The 21,189-nt window shown below is 39.5% G+C and overlaps 3 protein-coding genes across 4 annotated transcripts; 2 read left to right on the top strand and 1 right to left on the bottom strand.

Moving 5' to 3' along the window:
* The first annotated feature begins 3,798 nt into the window (after positions 1-3,798).
* Positions 3,799-13,970, top strand: p2rx5 (purinergic receptor P2X, ligand-gated ion channel, 5). Of its 2 annotated transcripts, none has more exons than XM_036524378.1 (12): positions 3,799-4,328; positions 6,432-6,582; positions 7,695-7,766; positions 8,599-8,674; positions 9,330-9,414; positions 9,797-9,877; positions 10,505-10,646; positions 11,128-11,261; positions 12,069-12,162; positions 12,274-12,339; positions 12,750-12,832; positions 13,392-13,970. In XM_036524378.1, exons 1-12 carry the CDS (start codon positions 4,192-4,194, stop codon positions 13,507-13,509), a joined length of 1,239 nt encoding a protein of 412 aa, XP_036380271.1. In that variant the 5' UTR covers positions 3,799-4,191; the 3' UTR covers positions 13,510-13,970. The 2 variants fall into 2 exon arrangements, with proteins under 2 accessions (XP_036380271.1, XP_036380270.1); XM_036524377.1 differs by having other exon boundaries at positions 12,750-12,850.
* Positions 13,971-14,993: 1,023 nt separating this feature from the next.
* Positions 14,994-16,166, bottom strand: emc6 (ER membrane protein complex subunit 6). Its single transcript, XM_036525564.1, has 2 exons — positions 16,057-16,166; positions 14,994-15,823 (listed from the first exon to the last, which is right to left on the bottom strand). Exon 2 carries the CDS (start codon positions 15,801-15,803, stop codon positions 15,471-15,473), a length of 333 nt encoding a protein of 110 aa, XP_036381457.1. The 5' UTR covers positions 15,804-15,823; positions 16,057-16,166; the 3' UTR covers positions 14,994-15,470.
* A 236-nt stretch (positions 16,167-16,402) lies between these two features.
* shpk (sedoheptulokinase) lies at positions 16,403-20,620 on the top strand. Its single transcript, XM_036525718.1, has 8 exons — positions 16,403-16,474; positions 16,897-17,067; positions 17,398-17,539; positions 18,242-18,425; positions 18,782-18,934; positions 19,232-19,407; positions 19,544-19,744; positions 20,226-20,620. The coding sequence occupies exons 2-8, from the start codon at positions 16,915-16,917 to the stop codon at positions 20,618-20,620; spliced, it is 1,404 nt and encodes a 467-aa protein (XP_036381611.1). The 5' UTR covers positions 16,403-16,474; positions 16,897-16,914.
* The last annotated feature ends 569 nt before the right edge of the window (positions 20,621-21,189 follow it).

Here is a 21,189-nt window from a genome sequence, read left to right as displayed (position 1 = left end):
GCCTACATTAAGTGGTGGTCATATCCATTTATCTACATAATAGTCCTTAGTACCTACATGTTCTAAATAAGCTTACTATATTGTATATAAATAGCAGTGGTGCAGTTGTAAGGGGAAGTAGGTTGTGAGTTTGAATCCCAGAAAGGCTGCTGCCATACTGCCCTTGAACACTAACCTGGATTGCTTCAGTAAGTATCCAGATGTACATATGTAGAAATGGTTAAAGATATATGCTATGTGTGTTGCCCTTGGTGGGGCTGTGTGCTAAACAAAGCAAATGCACAAATGAAGCACTGCCATTTTGAGTTACAGTAATATGCATTACATGACAGTTTCCTGTGTCAAATGGAGCCGTTCCCCAGGAGGTGGAGCCACGGGTTTGTGACAAACTCCTTGTCTCTGCACTAAGAGATTAATAGCCTATTAGAACAAAACAATGCTTTCCAGGCACAAGAAGGCTATTTCTTGGGGAGTTCAAGTCTGTTCATTTGATTAGCTAAGTAGAATTTCCACTCATCTAGCCAACAGATATTGATAAACTAATTTGTATGGGGACCAGAGCCTGCTCTTCTCAGTGAAACCTATGCTGAATTATTTATTCTCTTCCAGTTCTCTTTGGAGTCATTCATTGACTGTTTGTGAAGTTACTGTGTTTCATATTTTGTAATTTTGAATACAGCAATGGCTATATGGGGAATACCACATTCTTTGCACTGGATACATTCTCCTCTCTTGCATTCTCTGCGATTGACACTGAACTAGCAACTGTTTTAACCTCTGAATCAGAGCATCATTCAGATCACTCAAAAGAATGGTAAGTAAATAAAACCCCCTCATTTTATGACAGACTGACCTGTAACATGGCCACCGGAAAATCTGACATTTGTGTGACAGTACACTTTTCTTGCCAGCAGGGGGTAGAAGAGCATTGCACCCCATAATTAAGGATATTGTCAAGACTTGGTATATTAGATAGCAAATATCTAATACACATGCCTTCATCTTGCATGTTATATTTCTTCTCATATAGATGATAATATCACATATAGCTCTCATACATAATTTCCCCAAACTGGACTCACATAATCCATATCAGCACAACGAATGCATCACAACACCAATCTTGCATATGACTTTGCATCTCCATCCCGCTCAGTTTCATGGGTGAACATATTCCCTTCTTTTCTCACTTTAAAAACTGTTCGATTCATTTCCTCTTGACCTGTTTCTCTTGATTATATTATCTTCTACCCACAGGTAGAAATCAAGTAAACGCGAATCCACACAAAGCTAAATTGTTTTCAAAACTGTAGGATTTATCAGTCTGATTACTTCAAATGAGGTAATAACGTAATTTTGCCATTGATTGATACTTCTGGCTGGCAGCAGTCTGTTACCAAATCCATCAGAATACATTTCCAGTTGACAAGATAAAGTAATTACTCTTAACTGCACTTTCTGTAAATAATACTATTCTTTTGCACTTCTGGTTAGATGCTAACTGCATTTCATTGGCTTTGTACCTGTACTCTGCACAATGACAATAATGTTGAATCTAATCTAATCTAATGTAATCTAAAAAGATCATGGTCTTTTTAGATATTACAGACCAGATCAGCTTTATTCATTTATTTGGTATGGTCTGATCTAGAACAACTTATAGGGCTAACATGGTATGATACGCTATACACACAGATCTGGAAAACAGGGCTAAATAAATACTGCCAACCAATTATTATTAAGCTCAACATTTGCACATCATACTAAAGTGAACATAGAGCCCATGGGGTCTGTAAATCCAAAAAATGGAATTACTTTAAATTATGCACGGCACCAAACAATGATCCATTAGAGCAATGTTAAGTTCTATTATGCTGTCATACACACAATGACTAACAATGATCTGAAATGAGTTTCATTACACTGTGCTAAAATTCACTGACTGCTAATGCACAAAATAAATCGGCACACCGGTTCCAAAAGGGTAATTTTATTATTCAGTAGTGAAAAACAAGCAAGCACTACATTTTGACCTATTAAATCTTTTCCAGGCTTCATGTATTATGTGACATCATTACTAAAGTAAGCCTCTTCCTTAATATATGAATGTAAACCATTATATACCTTTAGGCTGACCCTCATCCCAATCTAAAGCATTCTGAGCTCAATAAAAGTTGCAATACATTATTAATTTAAAATTGCTGGGATATCATAAAAAATCAAAAGTAAAAAAGCTTGTTTATATGATTATTTTTTATCTTTAGAGATTATTATTCACAGTAGTTAAGGGCAGTAATGATGTGGATACTTTAGATTTTCTAAACTGTCATCCAAAATCATATTTGTGTACAGGATACAGGTTATACCTTATATTTAACGTACATTTAACAAACTCTCATCTGCTGTCCAATACTAGGTGATCAGTGGTCCTATTGTCAGTAACATTTATTCCTTGCTGTTGGTTGTTGTACAATAATGGCTTCCAGAGATTCTCTCTCAGGTCGCGCTAACTTAAGCATTACATATGTGTCAGTTAGCTGGGGACTGGGTACAAACATGGGTTTATAGGAAATTTATAAATTAATACTGCAATTTTGCAAATGGCAAGGTTGGGTTATAGAATTTGAACTCTGGTCTTCATCTACTCCACACTCCAGTACAGTGGGTGGCATTGATATAAACCAAATCAGTTGGTTTGTGACCTGATAAAGAATCCTCGGATGAATAATAATAAGATACTAATAAATGTGCCACTGCAGCTAAAAATGTGGGGGGTGGTATGATATCACAAAGTTCAAAGCAAACTGAAGAGAGATGGAGAAGCCTGTGAAAAAGCATATTTGAAATGGAGGTCAAAAAGAAGGTCACTTATTAACGGTAAGCAACCATTTTTTCAGAGAAACTTGTGATTAAAAGCAGGCTAAGGCACCATGATAAAAACAGAATGTGTACCTATGAATAAATGATAGTGCTAGAACCTTGTCTCCCAAAGGGTGCTAGAGACCAATTTGTCAATATCGAACAGTATGACTTTTGACCAGAAAACCTTTGTGTGTGTGCATATATTATTTTGTATGTATGTGTATATATAAAATGTATCATCAACTCATTTTGATAGTTGTTTTTCTTTTGCTGTACAGGCTAACAAGTCATGTTGATACAACCATTTTCAAGGAGTTTGTCATAGATTGCTGTACATACCCTGTGTTTTATTACAACTGGGTTTTACATAATTAAAGTTTGCTATTACCAAAAACATGGTAAAGGCTGAAGAAAGCTTCCTCATGGAGTGGAAGCAACTGGAAAACCCAGACATGTTTACCATGGTTCACCTCTCTTGGCCTGTTACTGGGCGGAGATTTTAGTGCTGTGAGCTGTCAGTCTGAACAGCTGTTCAACAGGGGCACGCTCTCCCCCTCACAGTTAGCAATAAGATCCGCCTGGCAGGCTCAGGTGTCCAAGGCTTATTTTTAGCCTCTGTTGCTGAAGACACAGCCAATATGAAGAGGTGGGAACATCAACAGTGAGCTGTTGATATATAACCAAAGCCCAACCAAAGTGGTTAACATTAATGATGATTTTTCATGTTGAGTTTCAATGTATACTTAAGATAGAACACACTTTGTAATGCTGCCAATCACAACGAAGATTAAATGTTACTGGTTACCTGCCATTTTTGTCTGTAACAGATTGCATTTCCCTTGGTGCTCGAGCGTTCCTTCATTTCACAACCTGCACGGTTCCATTTCCTTTACTGAGTGACATGCTTTTAGCACACTCTGTTCATTATTATGCAGCCAAATCTGCAGGGCTACATCATTTGTATTATGTGCAAATGTGCCTTGGATAAGCGTTTTCTTGTTTTAGTACTCAAAGTTGACTTTTCATCAAGCCCTAACGACAATACAACCTGTCCGTGGTAAATACCCTAAGAAACCGACCAGAGGTTAGCAACTATGCTGTAACAGTTTATAACCTAGGAGGCGCACTGAAGTGAATAATAATGACCGAGTGGTACTACCTGAATTTGAATATTGACTACAAAGTAAAACTAGAAACTAAAACTCTCCTGTTTCCATAGCTGCTGTAGCTTTAACTGTATTAGTTACTCCTACCGGTGAACGGCTATCACCCACCCGGCTTCAGTGTAGTCTCCGGCACGTCGCCGTGTGCTGCAGGTCGGGGGAGGGAATGGCTCAGAATACCTGGAAGAACTTTTTCCTCTCGGTTTTCGATTACAAAACAGAGAAATATGTTATCGCAAAAAATAAGAAAGTCGGCGTGCTGTTCAGATGCTTCCAGCTGGCTGTTCTTGTGTACATTGTTGGGTAAGGATTATATTCTATGTCTTCGACTTATAAATACTGTGTGTTGGTCTGCATTACCGGGTTTCAGAACCCAAAATATGTTATCAGCTAGTAGCTGTAATTCTGTTATAAAGTAGTTTGATTAAAACTGGTATTGTGTTTCTCGCGAGGTTGCCAATTTGTGTTGACAGCAAGAATAATATTCATTCATTTCTGTGCTAAAATTTCACGATGGGCCTTCGAAAAAGAGTGGTATTTTGGATGACAGCTGGTTGTTGGCAGATTTTCCAGAATTGTCGTACTGTAGTGGAGGTCATAGGATTATGGGTGTAATGTTATATTTAGATGTCTAGCTCTTCTGTAATATTTTAGAACTCAGGGTGTCAGTCTGTGGCCCACAGGAGACCGTATCAGCATGAATCGTACGTCTTTTCATTCATGTATTTTCCGGGAACGCATGTTAAGTAGCTATTGAATCAATGGATAACATGAAAAGAAAGACTCATTGAGCTCACCATAAAATATCAATACAAATTCAAATTCAGTAGACATATGTTTTAACATTTCGTTCGCGTGTAATAATAATTACTATCAAACAATTTCCCGGGAAAATTTCCACTAAATACATAACAATAATACAAGTGGAAGTGGAGCACAGGGCAGTCTATGATGTATACAGGAACTAAACGTGCAATTAGGATTGGAAATATATTTATATTAAAATTTATTATTTACATTAATTAAAAGGCTACAATGTAGGCACAGTCTGCAGCCACCACTTTACATGACAATTAAATAAAAAAAAATGCATATGATCTGGTTCTGTTGTCACCCACTAAACAGGGGCTTCAGAAGAATGTGGCTTTGTTGGCCAATACTCCCGGTAGAAAAAGACTGAAATAATGCTTCCAGAAAACATCCAGTTGTCACTTTTACACAGGGTCAAAGTTCAGGTCAATAGGAAATTTTTACCTGTCAGTGATCAAACAGAATGAGATGTTTCATAGGATGTTTCATACCATTAAGAGACCATACCAAATAGGTGGACCAACTATGATATGGCTCAAAATAATTATTATAGTTTATTATATTAGTATATTATTGAAGTTATTAAACAAATTGTGATGTGTGGCAATATATACGTCAAGATTTGGGGAAATGGGACAAACACTCTATTGAAAGACTACATGCAGACTCCTGCATGAGAATCCTTCAAGTACAGAGAAAATGCTGTACTTTCACCTGCAAAAAATATTTCATAAACTTACAAGGACTTGCCCCACAGCTCCCTGAAAGTAAAATGTTGAATTCTCCAAGGAGATGAGGGGAGCTGCATGAACATGTCACAGCTAGTGGTAACAGCTGGTAATTATATATTTATATATATATATATAAATATATTGTTGTGATCTTGAAATGTCTGTATAATATGTACATATACAAAGTACACATAATGGCATTCCTAGTTTTATTTGAGATATTCCCTCCAATATGCAGTAGATGACGATATTGTGTTTATAATCTTTAGAGTGGAAGAGACTGAAGAGGTGTTCTGATTCCAAAGTGCCAGATATCAATCCAAAGTGCCAGATATTAATCCTCATTACTGGTCATGTTCCATGATTTCCAAGTTCACCATTGGAAATTCTGAAGTTAAAAAAAAATTATTTTTGAAATGCGCTTAGAAAGGAATTCTCTGTAACCGTGGCATTGGATTTGGAAGCTTTCCCAAGGGTCCTTAATGCCAGTCACCACTGGGGTTAGCTTACAGCTGCATACTTCCTTGAGGTTATTTAGTCTTTCATTCATCTCACTAATCTACAGTTGTACAACATCTGATATCAACTTCATGGGGCAATTAAAATGTCGGCATCATTAGACCTTTCATCACCAGGAATTAGAGCGCAGAAACTGCTGCTACCTCACTTGCCATTATGTTTAAACTGCCCCAGGAATAATCCAAACATTGACTCTTGTCAGAGTAGTACCTGTGTCTCACAAAGCTACTATAGATAGCTGCTAAAGCTTCTTGTGTAAAGTAAGGAAAAAACAAAACTCCTTCCCTGGATGGTTGTGTCTTAGTCGATCCACAGTAGTTTTCCTCTCTGTTTGGCCTCTACATAGGTGGGTCTTTGTGATGAAGAAAGGATATCAGGAAAGAGAAGAGTCCATTCAGAGCTCTGTGATCACTAAACTGAAGGGGGTGGCTCTCACCAACACCACAGACAGTGGGCTCCATTTGTGGGGGCCGGAAGATTATGCTATCCCCCCACAGGTGAGTTGCAGGTGACCATTTTTTAAGGCTGGTAAAGAGCGTATGTGGAAAATGCAGAAGTGTTGGAGTTTAGAGTTTTAAAACATTTTTAAGATGGTGCACAAAGCAATATCATGCTTTCATGACTAAAATCTTCAGACACCTTAACCAGTGTCAGTACTTGAATGTAAATTCAGAAGGTACATAGATATCAAGATCAAAGCCAGAATTTGTTGTTTCAGACTACCATGCGCTCATGTTACATACTATACTTCTTTTGCAGTGTCACAGAACACAGCTAAAACTGACTTGATCCAAAATTAATTTTTTGTGTTTAAAACTTGAGATGACCATCATTAGATGTTTTATACCACAGGAACAGGTCACACCCCCATTCGTATGTCCATCATTATCAAGGTGCGTGTTTACAGTGCAGAGGTTTTTAGTTTGCACCGCGGTAGTCCTATGGTAATTTGTAGCTGTCTAGGTAAGGGAATTTGCAGTGTAGCAGGATGACTCTTGTGGCATGCCCTCAGCCACTGTGAAATTCACGAACTCAGAAATGACCCAAACTAATAATATTGATATGCTTGTGGAGGAAGTGTTTTTTCCTGATTTGATTTTTGTTTGCTGCTCTTCCCGGATGCCTGGAAACATGTTGGCAGGGAATCAATAGAAACAAATTTTGTGCAATAAAAGCCTTTTCAATTAAAATCAGTCTTTGGTAATTAACAATAGATTTGCCCCTTAAAAATGTTACTGCTTGTCTGTAATATTGTGTCAAGGTGTATCTAGATAAGGCTGCATTTCTTCTGAGTTGCCTTGGAGAAAACAGATTTTAAACACAGAAATTTATGTCAGGTCTTAACTTCATAATGAATCATCTGATTAAACTGTATGTTTGCTCTGGATCAGTATGTCTTGAGCCCTATGTTGTCACCATGAACCAGATTTTAGATCATTAGAGAAGAATATTTTATTCATATTAGCAACATTTTCATTTCAAAAGGAGCAGTAGGGCTTGATTTGTATGAATTGGCAATCTTAAATGTGCAGACTTGTGCAGACAGGAGAAACATCGTTTTTGTTCATCACAATGAATTTAAGCTCAACAAAATGTCTTTTTTCCTCAGGGGGAGAGAGTTTTCTTCATTGTTACAAATTTCATAGAGACACCAAACCAGAGGCTAGGCCACTGTGCTGAGGTGAGAGGTTCACTGTGAGACTTGCGTCTAAGGTATCTGTACACTGGTCCAATCACATAGGGAAAGAACAAATGCCTGAGTCAGTGCATAATGCAGTAGTTAGATCTGCTGATTTAACACAAGGTTAATCTGATGAGGAGAGAGAGCCAAGGCAGAGAACCTTAATGTGGCTGTAGTTCAGCAGCTCAGGACTGCCATCCCATTTAGCACAGAGTAAATGCACATAGTCATCAGTGGTCATCAGTGGTTTGGTGTGATTTCCTGTGTCAGGGCTATTGCATTTTCTTTGGGAGTGCCAGCTTCCTCCACCATGGCAAGAGTGCACTTAACTACACACATGGTACATAATGGTTTGCTGGCTCAGTTCCCCCCATTTCCCTCTCATGTCAAAGTCTGCTTCTGACTGATAAGTAAACACTTTCGTTCTCCTGACACTTTTGCACAGTGATTTCGGTTTTGTGGGACGTGTAGAATGTCACATAGCCCAAGAGGCAATTTTTCAGTTTATTCAAATTTATGGGCAAGGGGTGCAATTAAAAACTGTTATATGTCCCATAGTAAGATGACCATTTCCAGACTCAAGAATAAACCAGACATATGTTGTATTGTCTGTGAGACAGTTGTTGTTGCAAACTGAGATGGTTATAAAGAGATGCCAGGTTCAAGTGTAACGATAATAGATGCAGCATGTAAACCATTTTATTTTTGATATTTTATCACAGCCTGCTGTAAGGACTTTACCTCTCCAAGATGTTGAATGTGTGCTTACTTGCAGCCCACTCAGCCAGCTGGTCAGGTTTGATGCATGCATGTGTAACGGTCTTTCTTCCAGAGCATCAAGGTACCTGATGGTCACTGTAGGGAGGATGCCGATTGTACAGAAGGGGAAACAGTCATAGCTGGACATGGTATGGACCACATTACTCATTGCTAACTTGTGTCCCCAAGGTCAAAGAATAGGTGTCTAACAGGGGATTAATAGTGTGACATTTCTGTTGGTTGATGGTTAGAGCGGGTGGAGTTTGTTAACTGAATTATAGTCATTGGGATATATTTGGTTAACGTGCCACTATATGCCACCTTCAAACAAAACCATCACCAGGTTGTTCAATCACAGTTCTGAAACAGTACATTTCAAAGATCGGCTTCATTCATTTCAAACCTCTCTAAGACAGGTGCACTGTATGAGGAAGTGCTTGTGCATAAAGTGCCACCTTTGTCCTCAGTAAACACACATCTAGCTTATGCCCCTAGGGGTAGGTAATAATGTGACTTCTTGCACTTTGGACTGAAATAAAACAAAGATTACATAGGACCTGAGTGGGAAAAACAAGGCCTGTGAGAGATAAAACTGAAAAAGCAATTGAAAACAATGAAGATAAGTTTTTCTTGACACATTAGTAATGAAATTACCATGGAAACTACATCAAAAGGATTTACATGTGACCTATGATGTCGAAAGGAAGTTTTAGATAGGAATGAAAATGATCTCTGAGTGATGTATCGCACATGTTTTAAAAGGGATGCAACAATGTAAAGTGTGTCCCCTGCTGTCCCCTTTAGGAATAAAGAGTGGCCGATGCTTGAACTCTACAGGTACCTGTGAGATATTTGGCTGGTGCCCCATTGAGAAAAACCACAAACCACAGTGAGAACACTTTTTATTCCACTATTTCACTATCTGTCTATTATGAGGTTTAAGTCTGACTTTCAATATTAAATATTGAAAATATCTTCTTGGATAGCCACTAAAATGATTATTATAACATTACATCAGTGGCTTCCAACAATGGGTAAAGGTATACCCAGGGGTATTTCTGAAGGCTGTAGAAGGTGTTTGGGATCAAGATGAATAAAGATAGATGATAATCAAACTAAAGGTTTAGAGGTCATACACGGGGAACTTAGGAGGAATTAAAGCTTTTGGCATTGTGTTCAGGAATATTGTAGAACTGATAAAATATTGGTTATTAATGTATTTGTTTATTTTATTAGTATTATTAAACAGCTACTTTCTGTATTCCTTACAGAGAAGCAGTGTTACAAAAAGCAGAAAACTTCACAGTCTACATAAAGAACTTCATCAGATTTCCTAAATTTCAGTTTTCAAAGTAAGTGGCGCTTGTACACGTCAGCAGAGACTGGAAGCAGAGACTTCTAGAAACACAATGACACTTGATTGTGTGCGTGTGTTTTGGGGGGGGGGGGGGGGGTTACAGAGAGCCATGTCAGAATGAAGAGTCTCTTGTTTGTGCCAGGCCTGATGTGTTTTGCAGAGACAGTTTCTTGTTATCTGAACTCCCCCTGACAACTGACTCTGCTCTTGGCAGGTGTCACAATAGAGGACTGTAGCGTTCTCACATTTCAGTGTAGCTGTTGTCACAGACTCGCTCTGTTGATCACCCAGCCTTTCTACACCCACACTGCACTGGAAACACATTACCCTCTGTCCTGGCCATAAAATGCTAGGCTTTCTCTTTGAAACCCTGGTTAATTTAGCCCAGGGAAGGTGATTGGCTGGAGGTACCAAGTACTATGAGCCATTAAGCTTGCCCTTGTGACCTTTATGTAAATCATACAGAGTAAGTAATAGTAAATTGTAAAAAAAATAACATAATGTAATGTAATAGTGTGATAGATCATGTAAATGATACAAAACAACAGAGGAGAAGAGCATTTTGTGCCTGGGTATCAAGACAACACAGAGAGACATGTTGTCCTCCTATCTATGCCCACAGGTCGAATGTCCTGGATACAAGCAATGACACCTATTTAAAAGGGTGCACATATAACGAGACCTTGCACCCCTACTGCCCTATCTTCCGTTTGGGTGACCTCGTCAGCTGGACTGGCCACAGCTTTCAGGACATGGCTTCGATGGCAAGTATTCAGAATAGCAGCACTCACGGCTCATCTTATCAGCTAATCAGTGACTTTCTCATTCTGTCCTTAAGATCTCCAGAGAATGGGGGCAGATTTTCCGGTTATGTGAGTAAAGCTACGTGAAGCATTCATGGTGTTAGCTGCTTAAGCTGTGTACAGTACAGGGCATATTTAGTTCTGTCAGTGTTACTCATTTTCCAAGGTGTTCTGGCTAGTTCATATGAAAACTGTATTTAAATTACCCGACAAAATAAAGGTTCACATGTCTGGTTCACATGTCTGGGTAATTACAGTGCCTTCATTTGGTTTGCCAGTTACCTCTTGTCTACATGTTTGAAGGTTTCATATTTGTATGTAGTAAATCCTGATGAACAACTAAGATCATCAGGTGTTACCTCTGGTGTTATCACTGTATTTAATGGGCCATAAATGTCACGCGTCCTTGTCATTCAGAAGCTGCTGATTGTGTCTCATTCAGGGCGGGTCAGTTGGAGTTCTGATACAGTGGAACTGTGACCTGGACAAGGACTATTCCAAGTGCAACCCCCACTACAGCTTCACTCGGCTGGATGTGAATGCAAACAATTCCATCACATCTGGGTATAACTTCAGGTACATCACCCACATGGGTACCTATGTATGGTACAGACCTTGTGTGGACGTTTCCCATCTGGGGTCACAGATGGTACAATATGATTATGAATGGTGAAAATAAGTAACCATTGCATGGAGGGCATGGAAGGCTAAAGTCTGACAGGTGTGGTGAATGGGAAGTATGTCATCAGAGACAGAGTTGGAACAGTTTGATGGAAGTTTTTATGTATAATATGGAAGACCTATTAATGTGTATTAATTCATTCTTTCACTAAAGATTTTTTTTCCAGTAGCGGAAATAGAAATTGCAGTCCTACAACATCCAAAGTCTCAGCGGGCTGTCTTTGTCAAAATAAGGATATTCAGAGTGCATAATACTCCTGTTAGACAGCATTCTTGTACAGAAAAGCTGTTCTGTTTCCAGATAGATATTTGTTTGGTTAAATTTAAGCCCAGTGGGGCTGAAGATTTGAATTCATCCCACACTGTTTTTGCCCTCCAGGTGCTAATGCATAGAAAATGGTTACATCAATTTTCAAGCCTTCCTACTCTGTCATGGAAGAAATAGCATTCATACACCTCACAATAATGCACTGCTGCCCCTGCTGTTGGCTCATTGTCTGAATCTGTTTTATTACTGCCAGAGAAAGCCCATCTTCAGTGTAAAATGGATAAGTTGGCCATAGCCTAGGGGATCAAAGTTTAGATTGGATTTAAGATCTCAGGAAAAAACTCTTCAGAGTTTGAGTTTGTTTTTTTTTCATGGACGGTTTATATGATGGTTATTACTGGATGTGTATTAAATTTTAATCACTGTTTCCCCAGATATGCTCGATATTACAAAGATGCGGCAGGGAAGACTTATCGAACACTAACGAAGGTGTATGGAATTCGGTTTGACATCATGGTGTCTGGAAAGGTGCAAAAACAATTTTAGTGTGACCTTATTCACGTTGACATTCTTACACCCCTGTTGTGTTCCAAAAGCTATGTAAAATGTTTCCTGTCTTATTGTTTGGTTCTTTTTCAGGCTGGAAAGTTTAATATTATTCCCACCATTGTAAATATTGGCTCGGGCCTTGCTTTAATGGGTGCTGTAAGTATGAACACATGATAAATTGTGTTAAATTGCTATGTCCTGCAAGTCTATATGAAAATCGCGTTTCATATTAAGCTGTATGAGATAGTGCCACAAAGAAGTAACAGAAGGCTAGAGCATAAATAGCTGTTACAAAGTTTGGCCAACAGAGGACACTGCAGTATTATGCTTGCTGTGTCTGGGCATGTGTGGCATTGTGAAATGGCACTGTGATGCACAGCAGAATTTGTTTGATCTTTGGGTGGTGCACAAGAAACAACGTGTACCAACATGTGCATAAATTAAAGAAAGAGAATAAGAACAACATATATCTATATACATTGAGCACCGTACATATGAAATGTAACACAAATTCATAGTGAAACAGTTATGTTTTTTTCTCAAAGCCAAGCTTGATGTTGTTTTAGGGAGTGTTCATCTGTGACATGGTGCTGCTTTATATGATGAAGAAGAGCACATTCTACAGAGAGAAGAAATTTGAGTCTGCCAAGTATGAACCTTTCAGATGGTATTTATATTTTATTTTATACTTTCTTTTCCTATGGCAAAAAGACCAGAAGGGTTGCCCTAAGAAAGTAAAAACTCATCCAGGTGAAAAGGGAAATGCTGTCATACTTCTATGTAGGAATGTTGTTAGCGGAACAGTAGGGGCCACTCTGGACCAATTAGCAACCAATGTCTCCGTGGAGTGAGGGGGCCACTGTGTTTAAGGGGGGGGTCATATTTTAGATGGCCTTAATTATCACAGTACCATTTCATTTGTTAGAGATAATTGAGGGCCTTATCCAAGACATATGCTGAAATTCAGGCTCTTGGTATCTGACCAGCCTGGCCTTCCCAGTCTAACTGGCTAATCACAATACTTTGTCTCAAATACATTTGATATATGGCAATCATTCTGGTGCAAAAATATCTACAACACGCTTGTTGACATGCCCTTCATTATAATTTTTACTAGTGCGGACAAATCATATGTTTTTGCATAAATTAAAATTATAATTATTGTGGTTTTTTTTATTCAATCAAACAAAATATTGTTCTGCCTACAGGAATGATAAGAGAATGAGGGCCAAACCGCTGAGGGTGGACAAAACACTCAGCAAACAGGTCACAGAGCAACGGCAACTCACTGACCTGTCTCCAGAAAACCAACAAGGGGCTAAATGAGCTGCACTTCCACCGTCAGGGAGCAAGGCAGAGTTCTGAGACGGGAAGTGGAGCGCAGGCACTCGGATCACTAAACAGATGACACCGATTTTCTGGTGCCATTGGAGGGTGATACGCACTGTGAGGGACAAGGAAGGGACGAGGACAGGGCCCTGCACACCGCTGGAGACAGAATGGTGTTACATGCCCGCAGCTCCCCTTGATTACACGGAAACAAAAGACACTGTGGACTGTGTACTGCAAAATGAGATCCACAAAGGTACAAAAACAAATAATTCCAGTTCTGTCCTCTTGTTGTTTTCTGAATGAGAAGCAGAGCGAGAGTCGACATTTGTCCTCAAGCTTCTCATGTCCATTTTTCACGAGATTGTTTTATGGCAGTGTTTTGAGATTGTTTTATGGCAGTGTTTCTCAACCCTACTCCTGGAGGCCCCCTGCTCTGCACATTTTCCATCTTTCCCTGCTCCACCTACCTGACTGAACTCATCAGTGCCGCTTTTGATTAGCTGAGCACACCTGATTTAATCGAGAGCATGTTAATCACACTAATCAGATGTGTTTGGAGCAAGGATATAGATACAGATAGAAGATATGCAGGACAGTGGGCCTCCAAGAGTAGGGTTGAGAAACACTGTTTTATGGCGATGGTCCGTGATGGACCTGCGAGCATGAATCTTGTTATCTGTAATCCGGGGAACACCGAGGGGTATTGCCAGCAATCTTGACATCAGCCCATGCTGATTTTATCAAAGATCAAGGGTTTGTTTGTGAAAGGCAGTGTTCAAAATCGTGTGACTTCATGGGTCTTCTCTATATCGGTAATGGAACACAGATTCAAAGATGATTGGCCTATGATGCCAGTGGGTAATTCATTAAAAACAATTCTCGAATACCCATCAGTTGTTTAAAAATGAAGGATATCTGTGTGCTGTTTCAGGGTTCTGCTGCGTGGTTCATCCTCATAGACTGCAAATTCAAATAGTAGTTAAAGCCTCTGTAAGGACAACCACAAATGGCATTCTGGTGGTTCTTTAACAGTATGAAAGGTCTGATGTGATTTGCCCTTTGGTGTATTGAGCTCTGAAATTCTGTCATTTGAATGTCTTTAACACATATAACCACTCTTCAGTTTAAGTGGTAAATCTTAGTCCAGACACTTCATGTCCTCAGTGGTGGGAAATCATTGGATTGCAAATACACTCCCAATAAAGGAAATGCACTGTAAGATAACGCTTTTGCCTTTATGCCCAAAACAATGTGTGCTATGAGCCGTTTAATTCTTCAGTTTGCAATGAGGCAGCCAGACTGACATAACAATGCATATACTCCAATTTGCTTATTTGCCTAGCAAAGAGAGAATTTCAGTGACCTGATTTCCAAACACTTTTGTCAAAATTTAATAAATATGTTAATCATGGTAATAAGTCATAGATTGAGAAATAAAATGGGTTAAATAAACTGAACACAGCAGTCCTGTGCATAGGTGACAGGTTGTTTATTACAGTGTACAAACTATGAAATTGGGTACATTTCCTCCCTGCTTTACACAAAGCATTGGTTATTCAGGTTGAAGAGGCAATGAGCTGACATCCTGCCCAGGGTACATAATGCAGATGACATCCAACTGCTTAACCCTCTCAAAATATGGATGAATTCTCACACATTGCCCCATAACCAGGCTTTTTTTTTCTTTTACTTCTTTCATACAATAATTAAATGTTAAACAACAGGCAGCATTTCACATATCATTTCAGTACAAAATGGGCAGGAAATGAAAACAAGGTAAGGTTTCCATAGTGGTGATCTATACAGAATAATTTACAAAATCTTTTGATGCACTATATCCTATATCTACATTTAGGTTATATGGTGTTTTAAAATTGGTTACAAAATCCCGAAGTCTAACGAAGTCCTTAAATTCAGATCAGGCACACGCCGAGCTGCACACTGAAGGTCTCCAGCTAGTACACGTGCACCATGCCATACAGGAAGGTCCAGAAAAGAATGTAGGTAAATAGGCCTCCCACAAGTCCTCCAGTGAAAAGCAGCCGCCTAGACTTGAAGCACTTGTTCCATCGGCGACCAGCCTTGAGTATTAACAACAGCGATAGAAGGAAGGACGCTAGAAAATAGAAAATGAAGCCGTACAATCCTGTCAGCCCCAGAATCCCTGCCGTGGCTCCGGACAGGGCTGAAACGGATGTCCTGCAGTACTCCAAAACCGCTGCGTTGCCCCGTACGGCCACCTCACTAATGAACTGTGGTCCTTCCCGTTTAGCCGCCAGTGTGGCCATGTCTTCTCTAAGCGGAGTAACTGTAAAAGACAAAGACAGATACAACTACTACTGATGCAAAAATAAATAAATAAACAAAAATCCATGGGGGAAACATCTAGCTAGCTCACTAACGAATAAATATTGGTGTTTAAAGCGTCACTGCACCGTCGGATTCTTGTAAATGATTTGTCTTTAACATAATAATCCAAATCAACATAGAACAGAGCACTATCTCATTTTATTTAAAACATTCACTTGTAACAATACTTACAAATAATGTGCAATTGAAACGCAATGTGCCTCGTTTCTAAGTCAAATTCACGATGTCAGCAATCTTCCCACAAACTATTGCAACACCCTTCACACGAACTCAGCCATTGTGTCTCGCAATGCTTCATGGGTATTTCATTATCTATATTGCCAATTTCGTGGAAAAAAAATAATTCAAAATTATACGAACATGTAACAACTACATATTCAATTATTCCTTTCGTAAACGTAAACTATACAATTTATACGATGAAACACGGACTATTGCCACTGTCAGCTAAAGTAACCTTTGACCATTACTACGGTGGCCCTTGTAGACAAATATAGCTAGCTGTTAGTCAGCCACACTGGTTAATGTTTTTTGAAATACTGATATATTTTATATACTAACGACTTATTCTGCGTCTGAAAAAAATCGTGTGAGTGATACTTAAATTATGTGAATGAATGCAACAATTCAGATACGAAATTGTAACGCAAAGATCATTAGCTAGCGAAATAATTTGGCAGGTTGATTACTGTATGTAGCTGGCTAATATGCTTAAACGCTAATGTGACAAAAACGCGTTTTTGAAGTAGATGATTGATATATCGAGGTAAAACAGCTGTGCTTACGTTCTGTGAAACTGTTACTTAACCAAGTAAAGTAGCGAATATAGTTAGCTTACTGTCAGTATATCTAGGATGGTTAACGTTAGCTATCGTTACCAAATATTTTCGACACTGCCAGACCATGGTTACTGTCAGTGATGCTCCGCTGTCATTCCTGTGTACAATGCTTTTTGCTGTCACTGTAATCAAAAGTGGGTTCTTATAAATTGTATATGCCCTAAACGAACAGGTTTGGATATATGACACGATGGCACTGTCGTCAGTTTCTGACAAGTATGTACTTGGCATGGACTTGGGGACAACTTCGATCAAGGTCGTTCTGCTTGAGACTCAATCAAAGAGAGTGACGGACAGCTACACCCTGCCAACGAGGGCTGACACAAGCAGCACAATTTTACATGTATGGCATAGTTTTCAGAGATCATCATTTCAATGTCTTGAAAACAATATCACACAGAAGAAAAAAAATAGTTTGATCAAACACATTGAAAATGTAGTGACTAGGTGTTGTAGTAAGATATCTAAATGCAGGACATTAAACTAAATTCCTGATATTTACACCTTCAAAATACTCTATTGATGTTCATCAGACTGAATGCATCTTGCATGGTGTTATTTCAGTTAGTCTTTTGACATTGCCTCGTACTGAGTATTTTTTTTTTAAAACAAAGCCACACATATAATTTATTAGAAATTTGATTTCCTTTGTTTTCATCAACTGCACTCACAGGCCAAAGAACAGAATCCTGAGCGAATATTAGATACTCTAAATCAATGCATTGAAGCATTACCCAGAGACAAACGCCAAAACGTCATCAAGATTGGGGTATCTGGACAAATGCATGGGGTCATGTTTTGGAAAGGAAGAACAGGTAGAAACATTTTAATACATAAACCCCCTCACCCTACTGTAGCAAACCAAGTATTATTGTCAATGAAGATATGTAGGCTTGCACCCCAAGGCATATAAGAGTCATATAGCCTTGTATAGATTCATTTTGGTCTCATTATGATAGGTGCATTTCCTGTAAAAACATGTTTGAATAATTGGTTGTTTTAAAGAAAAATTTGTAAGAAAAATATAAGTTACCTTGTTGCTACTACTTTCTGTAACAGTGCAGAAGCTAGACACTGGTGTGGTCAGTGTATGGATAGACATCCAAGGGAAAAATAAGCTGTTAGAAAAAAATGTGTTAAAGGGTTAGCACTCTTCCTTGCAGACCTAGACTACAATGCTCTAATGCAGTGTTGGGGGACCCTGTGAGAGATATATTGTGTCAGTTTAAACGTTAAACCTTGGACCTTAAACCTTATGTTGTCCTGCCCATAGTTTTAAGATAATATACTGCTAAATGTGCTTAGCTCTCTATCCAGGTAGACATTACAGCTTGGTGGTAGATGATGTGAAGTATCAATTTATTGCAAAGTTAGGTACATTTGTTAGATGATAGGAGCGACACAAATCTATATTAAATATGTAAATTTGTAATAATGCTTCCATTTCAAAGAGGACCAAAGCATACTTCACTGTTTATTAGAGTGTGAAACCTTTCACCCTTGATATCGTTAATCAGGCTGTGGTTCGGGGAGAAGGGATGCTGGTCACACATCGTGGTGCAAAGACACAAGTCAGCTGATCACTTGGCAAGATGGGCGCTGCAGCAGTGACTTCCTCTCCTCACTGCCACAGCCCGACTCTCATCTTAGTGTGGCCACTGGCTTTGGCTGTGCCACCATCTTCTGGTACCTCAGACACAGGTAAGGCCAGCTATCTATGTCTCTTCTCTTAACACAGGCAGACCTCATATGAGGGGAGTTATATGTGCTAAGCATAAGTATGTCAGCTGACCTTGTTTAAGACGTTGAAGTGACAGGGTTTTTGCGGAATAGTCATTCTTAGCAGTTACTGTTTGCATTAAGAGCAAAATAACTAAATTATAGTGAATGTAACATCAATAATGTGCGATAGTAATGTCATAGGACAGAAGGTTGGTTGTAAAAGAAGTTCCTCCTTTTTTTATGTGTTTATGTGCCCAAATCAATTTTAAGTACATTTTTTCATAGTCAAAATAAGCAAGATGGAGTCTTCTTCTTAGTGTGTCTCTTTAATGTAGGCCTGAGTTCCTGGCTGACTTCACTACTGCTGGAACTATCCATGATTATGTGGTTGCTATGCTGTGTGGCTTGGACAAATGCGTTGTGACCGCCCAGAATGCTGCTAGCTGGGGATACTTCAACACTGACATGAACCAGTGGAACTTGGACATGTAAGCAAGTCATTTTCTACCATCAGTATTGTGTCTTGAAAGTAGGAATGCTCATTATAATGAATACTGGGAATGTCATTAAACATGCAGTAATATGTACCGAAGCACCAGTTGCACCCAGTGGATTGGGAGCAAGATGATTGATTGATTGATTTCCTACCCCATGCCTAAACTACATGGGGTAGGAAATCAAGGATAACAGGGTGTCTGGGGTAGTATACTAAAACTCTCACTCTCTCTCTCTCTCTCACTCTATCTCACTCTTGGCCTGACTCTGTGTGTGTGTATGTACTTCAGTCTGAAGGACGCTGGCTTTCCTGTGCATCTGCTCCCTGAGCCAGTGCCGTCTGGAAGCCGTGCAGGGCTGACCTGCTCTGAATGGCACGGGATTCCCGCACACACACCCGTGGGAGCGGCGCTGGGAGATTTCCAGTGCTCCGTCTACTCCTGCATGACGGACAGGACTGATGCAGGTGGGCGGCTCACAGAGGTTTTGGGCGGAGTCAATGCTCGCATTTTCTTTTTCTCAGGAAAGCACATGAAAAATGAAAGGATCGCACACACCACAACCTTCTTCTCTTCATGTTTTTGTCCTTGTCCTGTTTCCAGTCCTGAATATCAGCACCTCTGCCCAGCTGTCTTTTGCAATGCCCGATGGCTTCGAGCCCCCTGCCACCCCGGACCCCCACTCCCCTGTCTCCTACTTCCCGTATTTCAATGGCTCCTACCTGGCTGTAGCAGCATCACTCAATGGGGGCAACGTGGTGGCTACTTTTGTGGAAATGCTGACCTCTTGGATGAAAGAACTAGGTAAATCTGAATGAACAATGGTGGATTTATAGTCAAATTCTCCTTATTCTCTGATGAAAACCACCAACTGGGTAACAGGTCGTTATAGGTACCATATATTATAAGTTATAAGTCCCATGTTTTACTCTTATAAGGTCTAATACGTGTTCCCTCCCTGATGACAGCTGTAAAGTGTGGTAGTAAGGAGCAGGGCATTTAACCTAAAGGTTATTGGTCTGATTCCCCAGTAGGCCGTTGCTGTTGTATCCTTGGGCAAAGTACTTAATCCAAACTGCCTCAGTAAACACCTGCTGTGTGAATTCAAAACATGTAGAATTTGTAAGCTGTGTAAGTCATTCATTTTTAAGAGCATCTGCCTAGCACATCTAATGTCTATATGTAAATGTAAAAGTAAATGACACTGCTCCTATGAAGTCGCTCCAAGTGTGACAGCTTGATGCAAATTACTTGGCATGGCCTGATTGTTATTTGTGATCATCAGGAACGGACATCAGTGACACCAGCATCTACTCCCAACTGATCAAAGCTGCTCTGAATCAGGAAAGCAGTGACCTGAGGGTGAGGCCAACCATCCTGGGAGAAAGGCACGACACCAGCAGCCTGGGCCAGGTGTCCAACATTTCCGCGTCCAATGTCTCGCTGGGTCACGTGACCAGGGCACTGTGCCGGGGGATCATGGAGAACATAGCCGCCATGCTGCCGCCTCGGACCCTGCTGGATTCTGGGGTAAAGCAGATCGTAGGCAGTGGGAGTGCTCTGTCCCGAAACGAGGTGCTTAGACAGGAAGCCGAGAGAGTCTTTCCTCTTCCTGTACTGTACGGAAAAGATGTAGATTCAGCTGTTGGTGTTGCCATGATTTTGAATGACAGAATGTGAGCCACAAGTGTGACTGTTAGGAATGAGTTTATTCATGCATCTTGGTGAAGCCAGATCAAACCACTGAAGGGATTTATCATCAAACAATGCAATAATCACTTGGAATCAAATCTCTCTCTATATATATATCTTTATAGATAAATATTTTATTTGCACTGTGAAATAACCTCAAGGCTATGTCTTAACATATAATTTAAACATTATAATTTAAACATAGTTTTGTCTTAACAGAATAGTATATAGTACATACAGTATGCCTTGAAACTTGAATCCATCATCCACTGAAAGAAAAATGAAAAGTCCTTTTTTGTGACCAATTTTCTCACAAGATAATGGATATGCACAGGGGACAAGTCACAAATGAGACAAAGACAACAGCAGAATTAATGTACAAACTGTCTGTTCAGAAAAAAAAGATTAAGTGATTTACTAGTCTTTGACAGGGCTGGCTTATTCTGCCTTTTTAAACAATTGTTAGTATGGTTAATAATAATTTCACAACAATGACAATGACAGCTGCCGTATGCAAGACTTTTTCATACATATTCCCCTTCATGCAACCACTTTTT

Source organism: Megalops cyprinoides, chromosome 3 (assembly GCF_013368585.1).
Source record: "Megalops cyprinoides isolate fMegCyp1 chromosome 3, fMegCyp1.pri, whole genome shotgun sequence".
Lineage (NCBI taxonomy): Eukaryota > Metazoa > Chordata > Actinopteri > Elopiformes > Megalopidae > Megalops > Megalops cyprinoides.
Note: the sequence above shows the minus strand (reverse complement) of the source record. Positions and strands in the feature narration are given on the sequence as shown.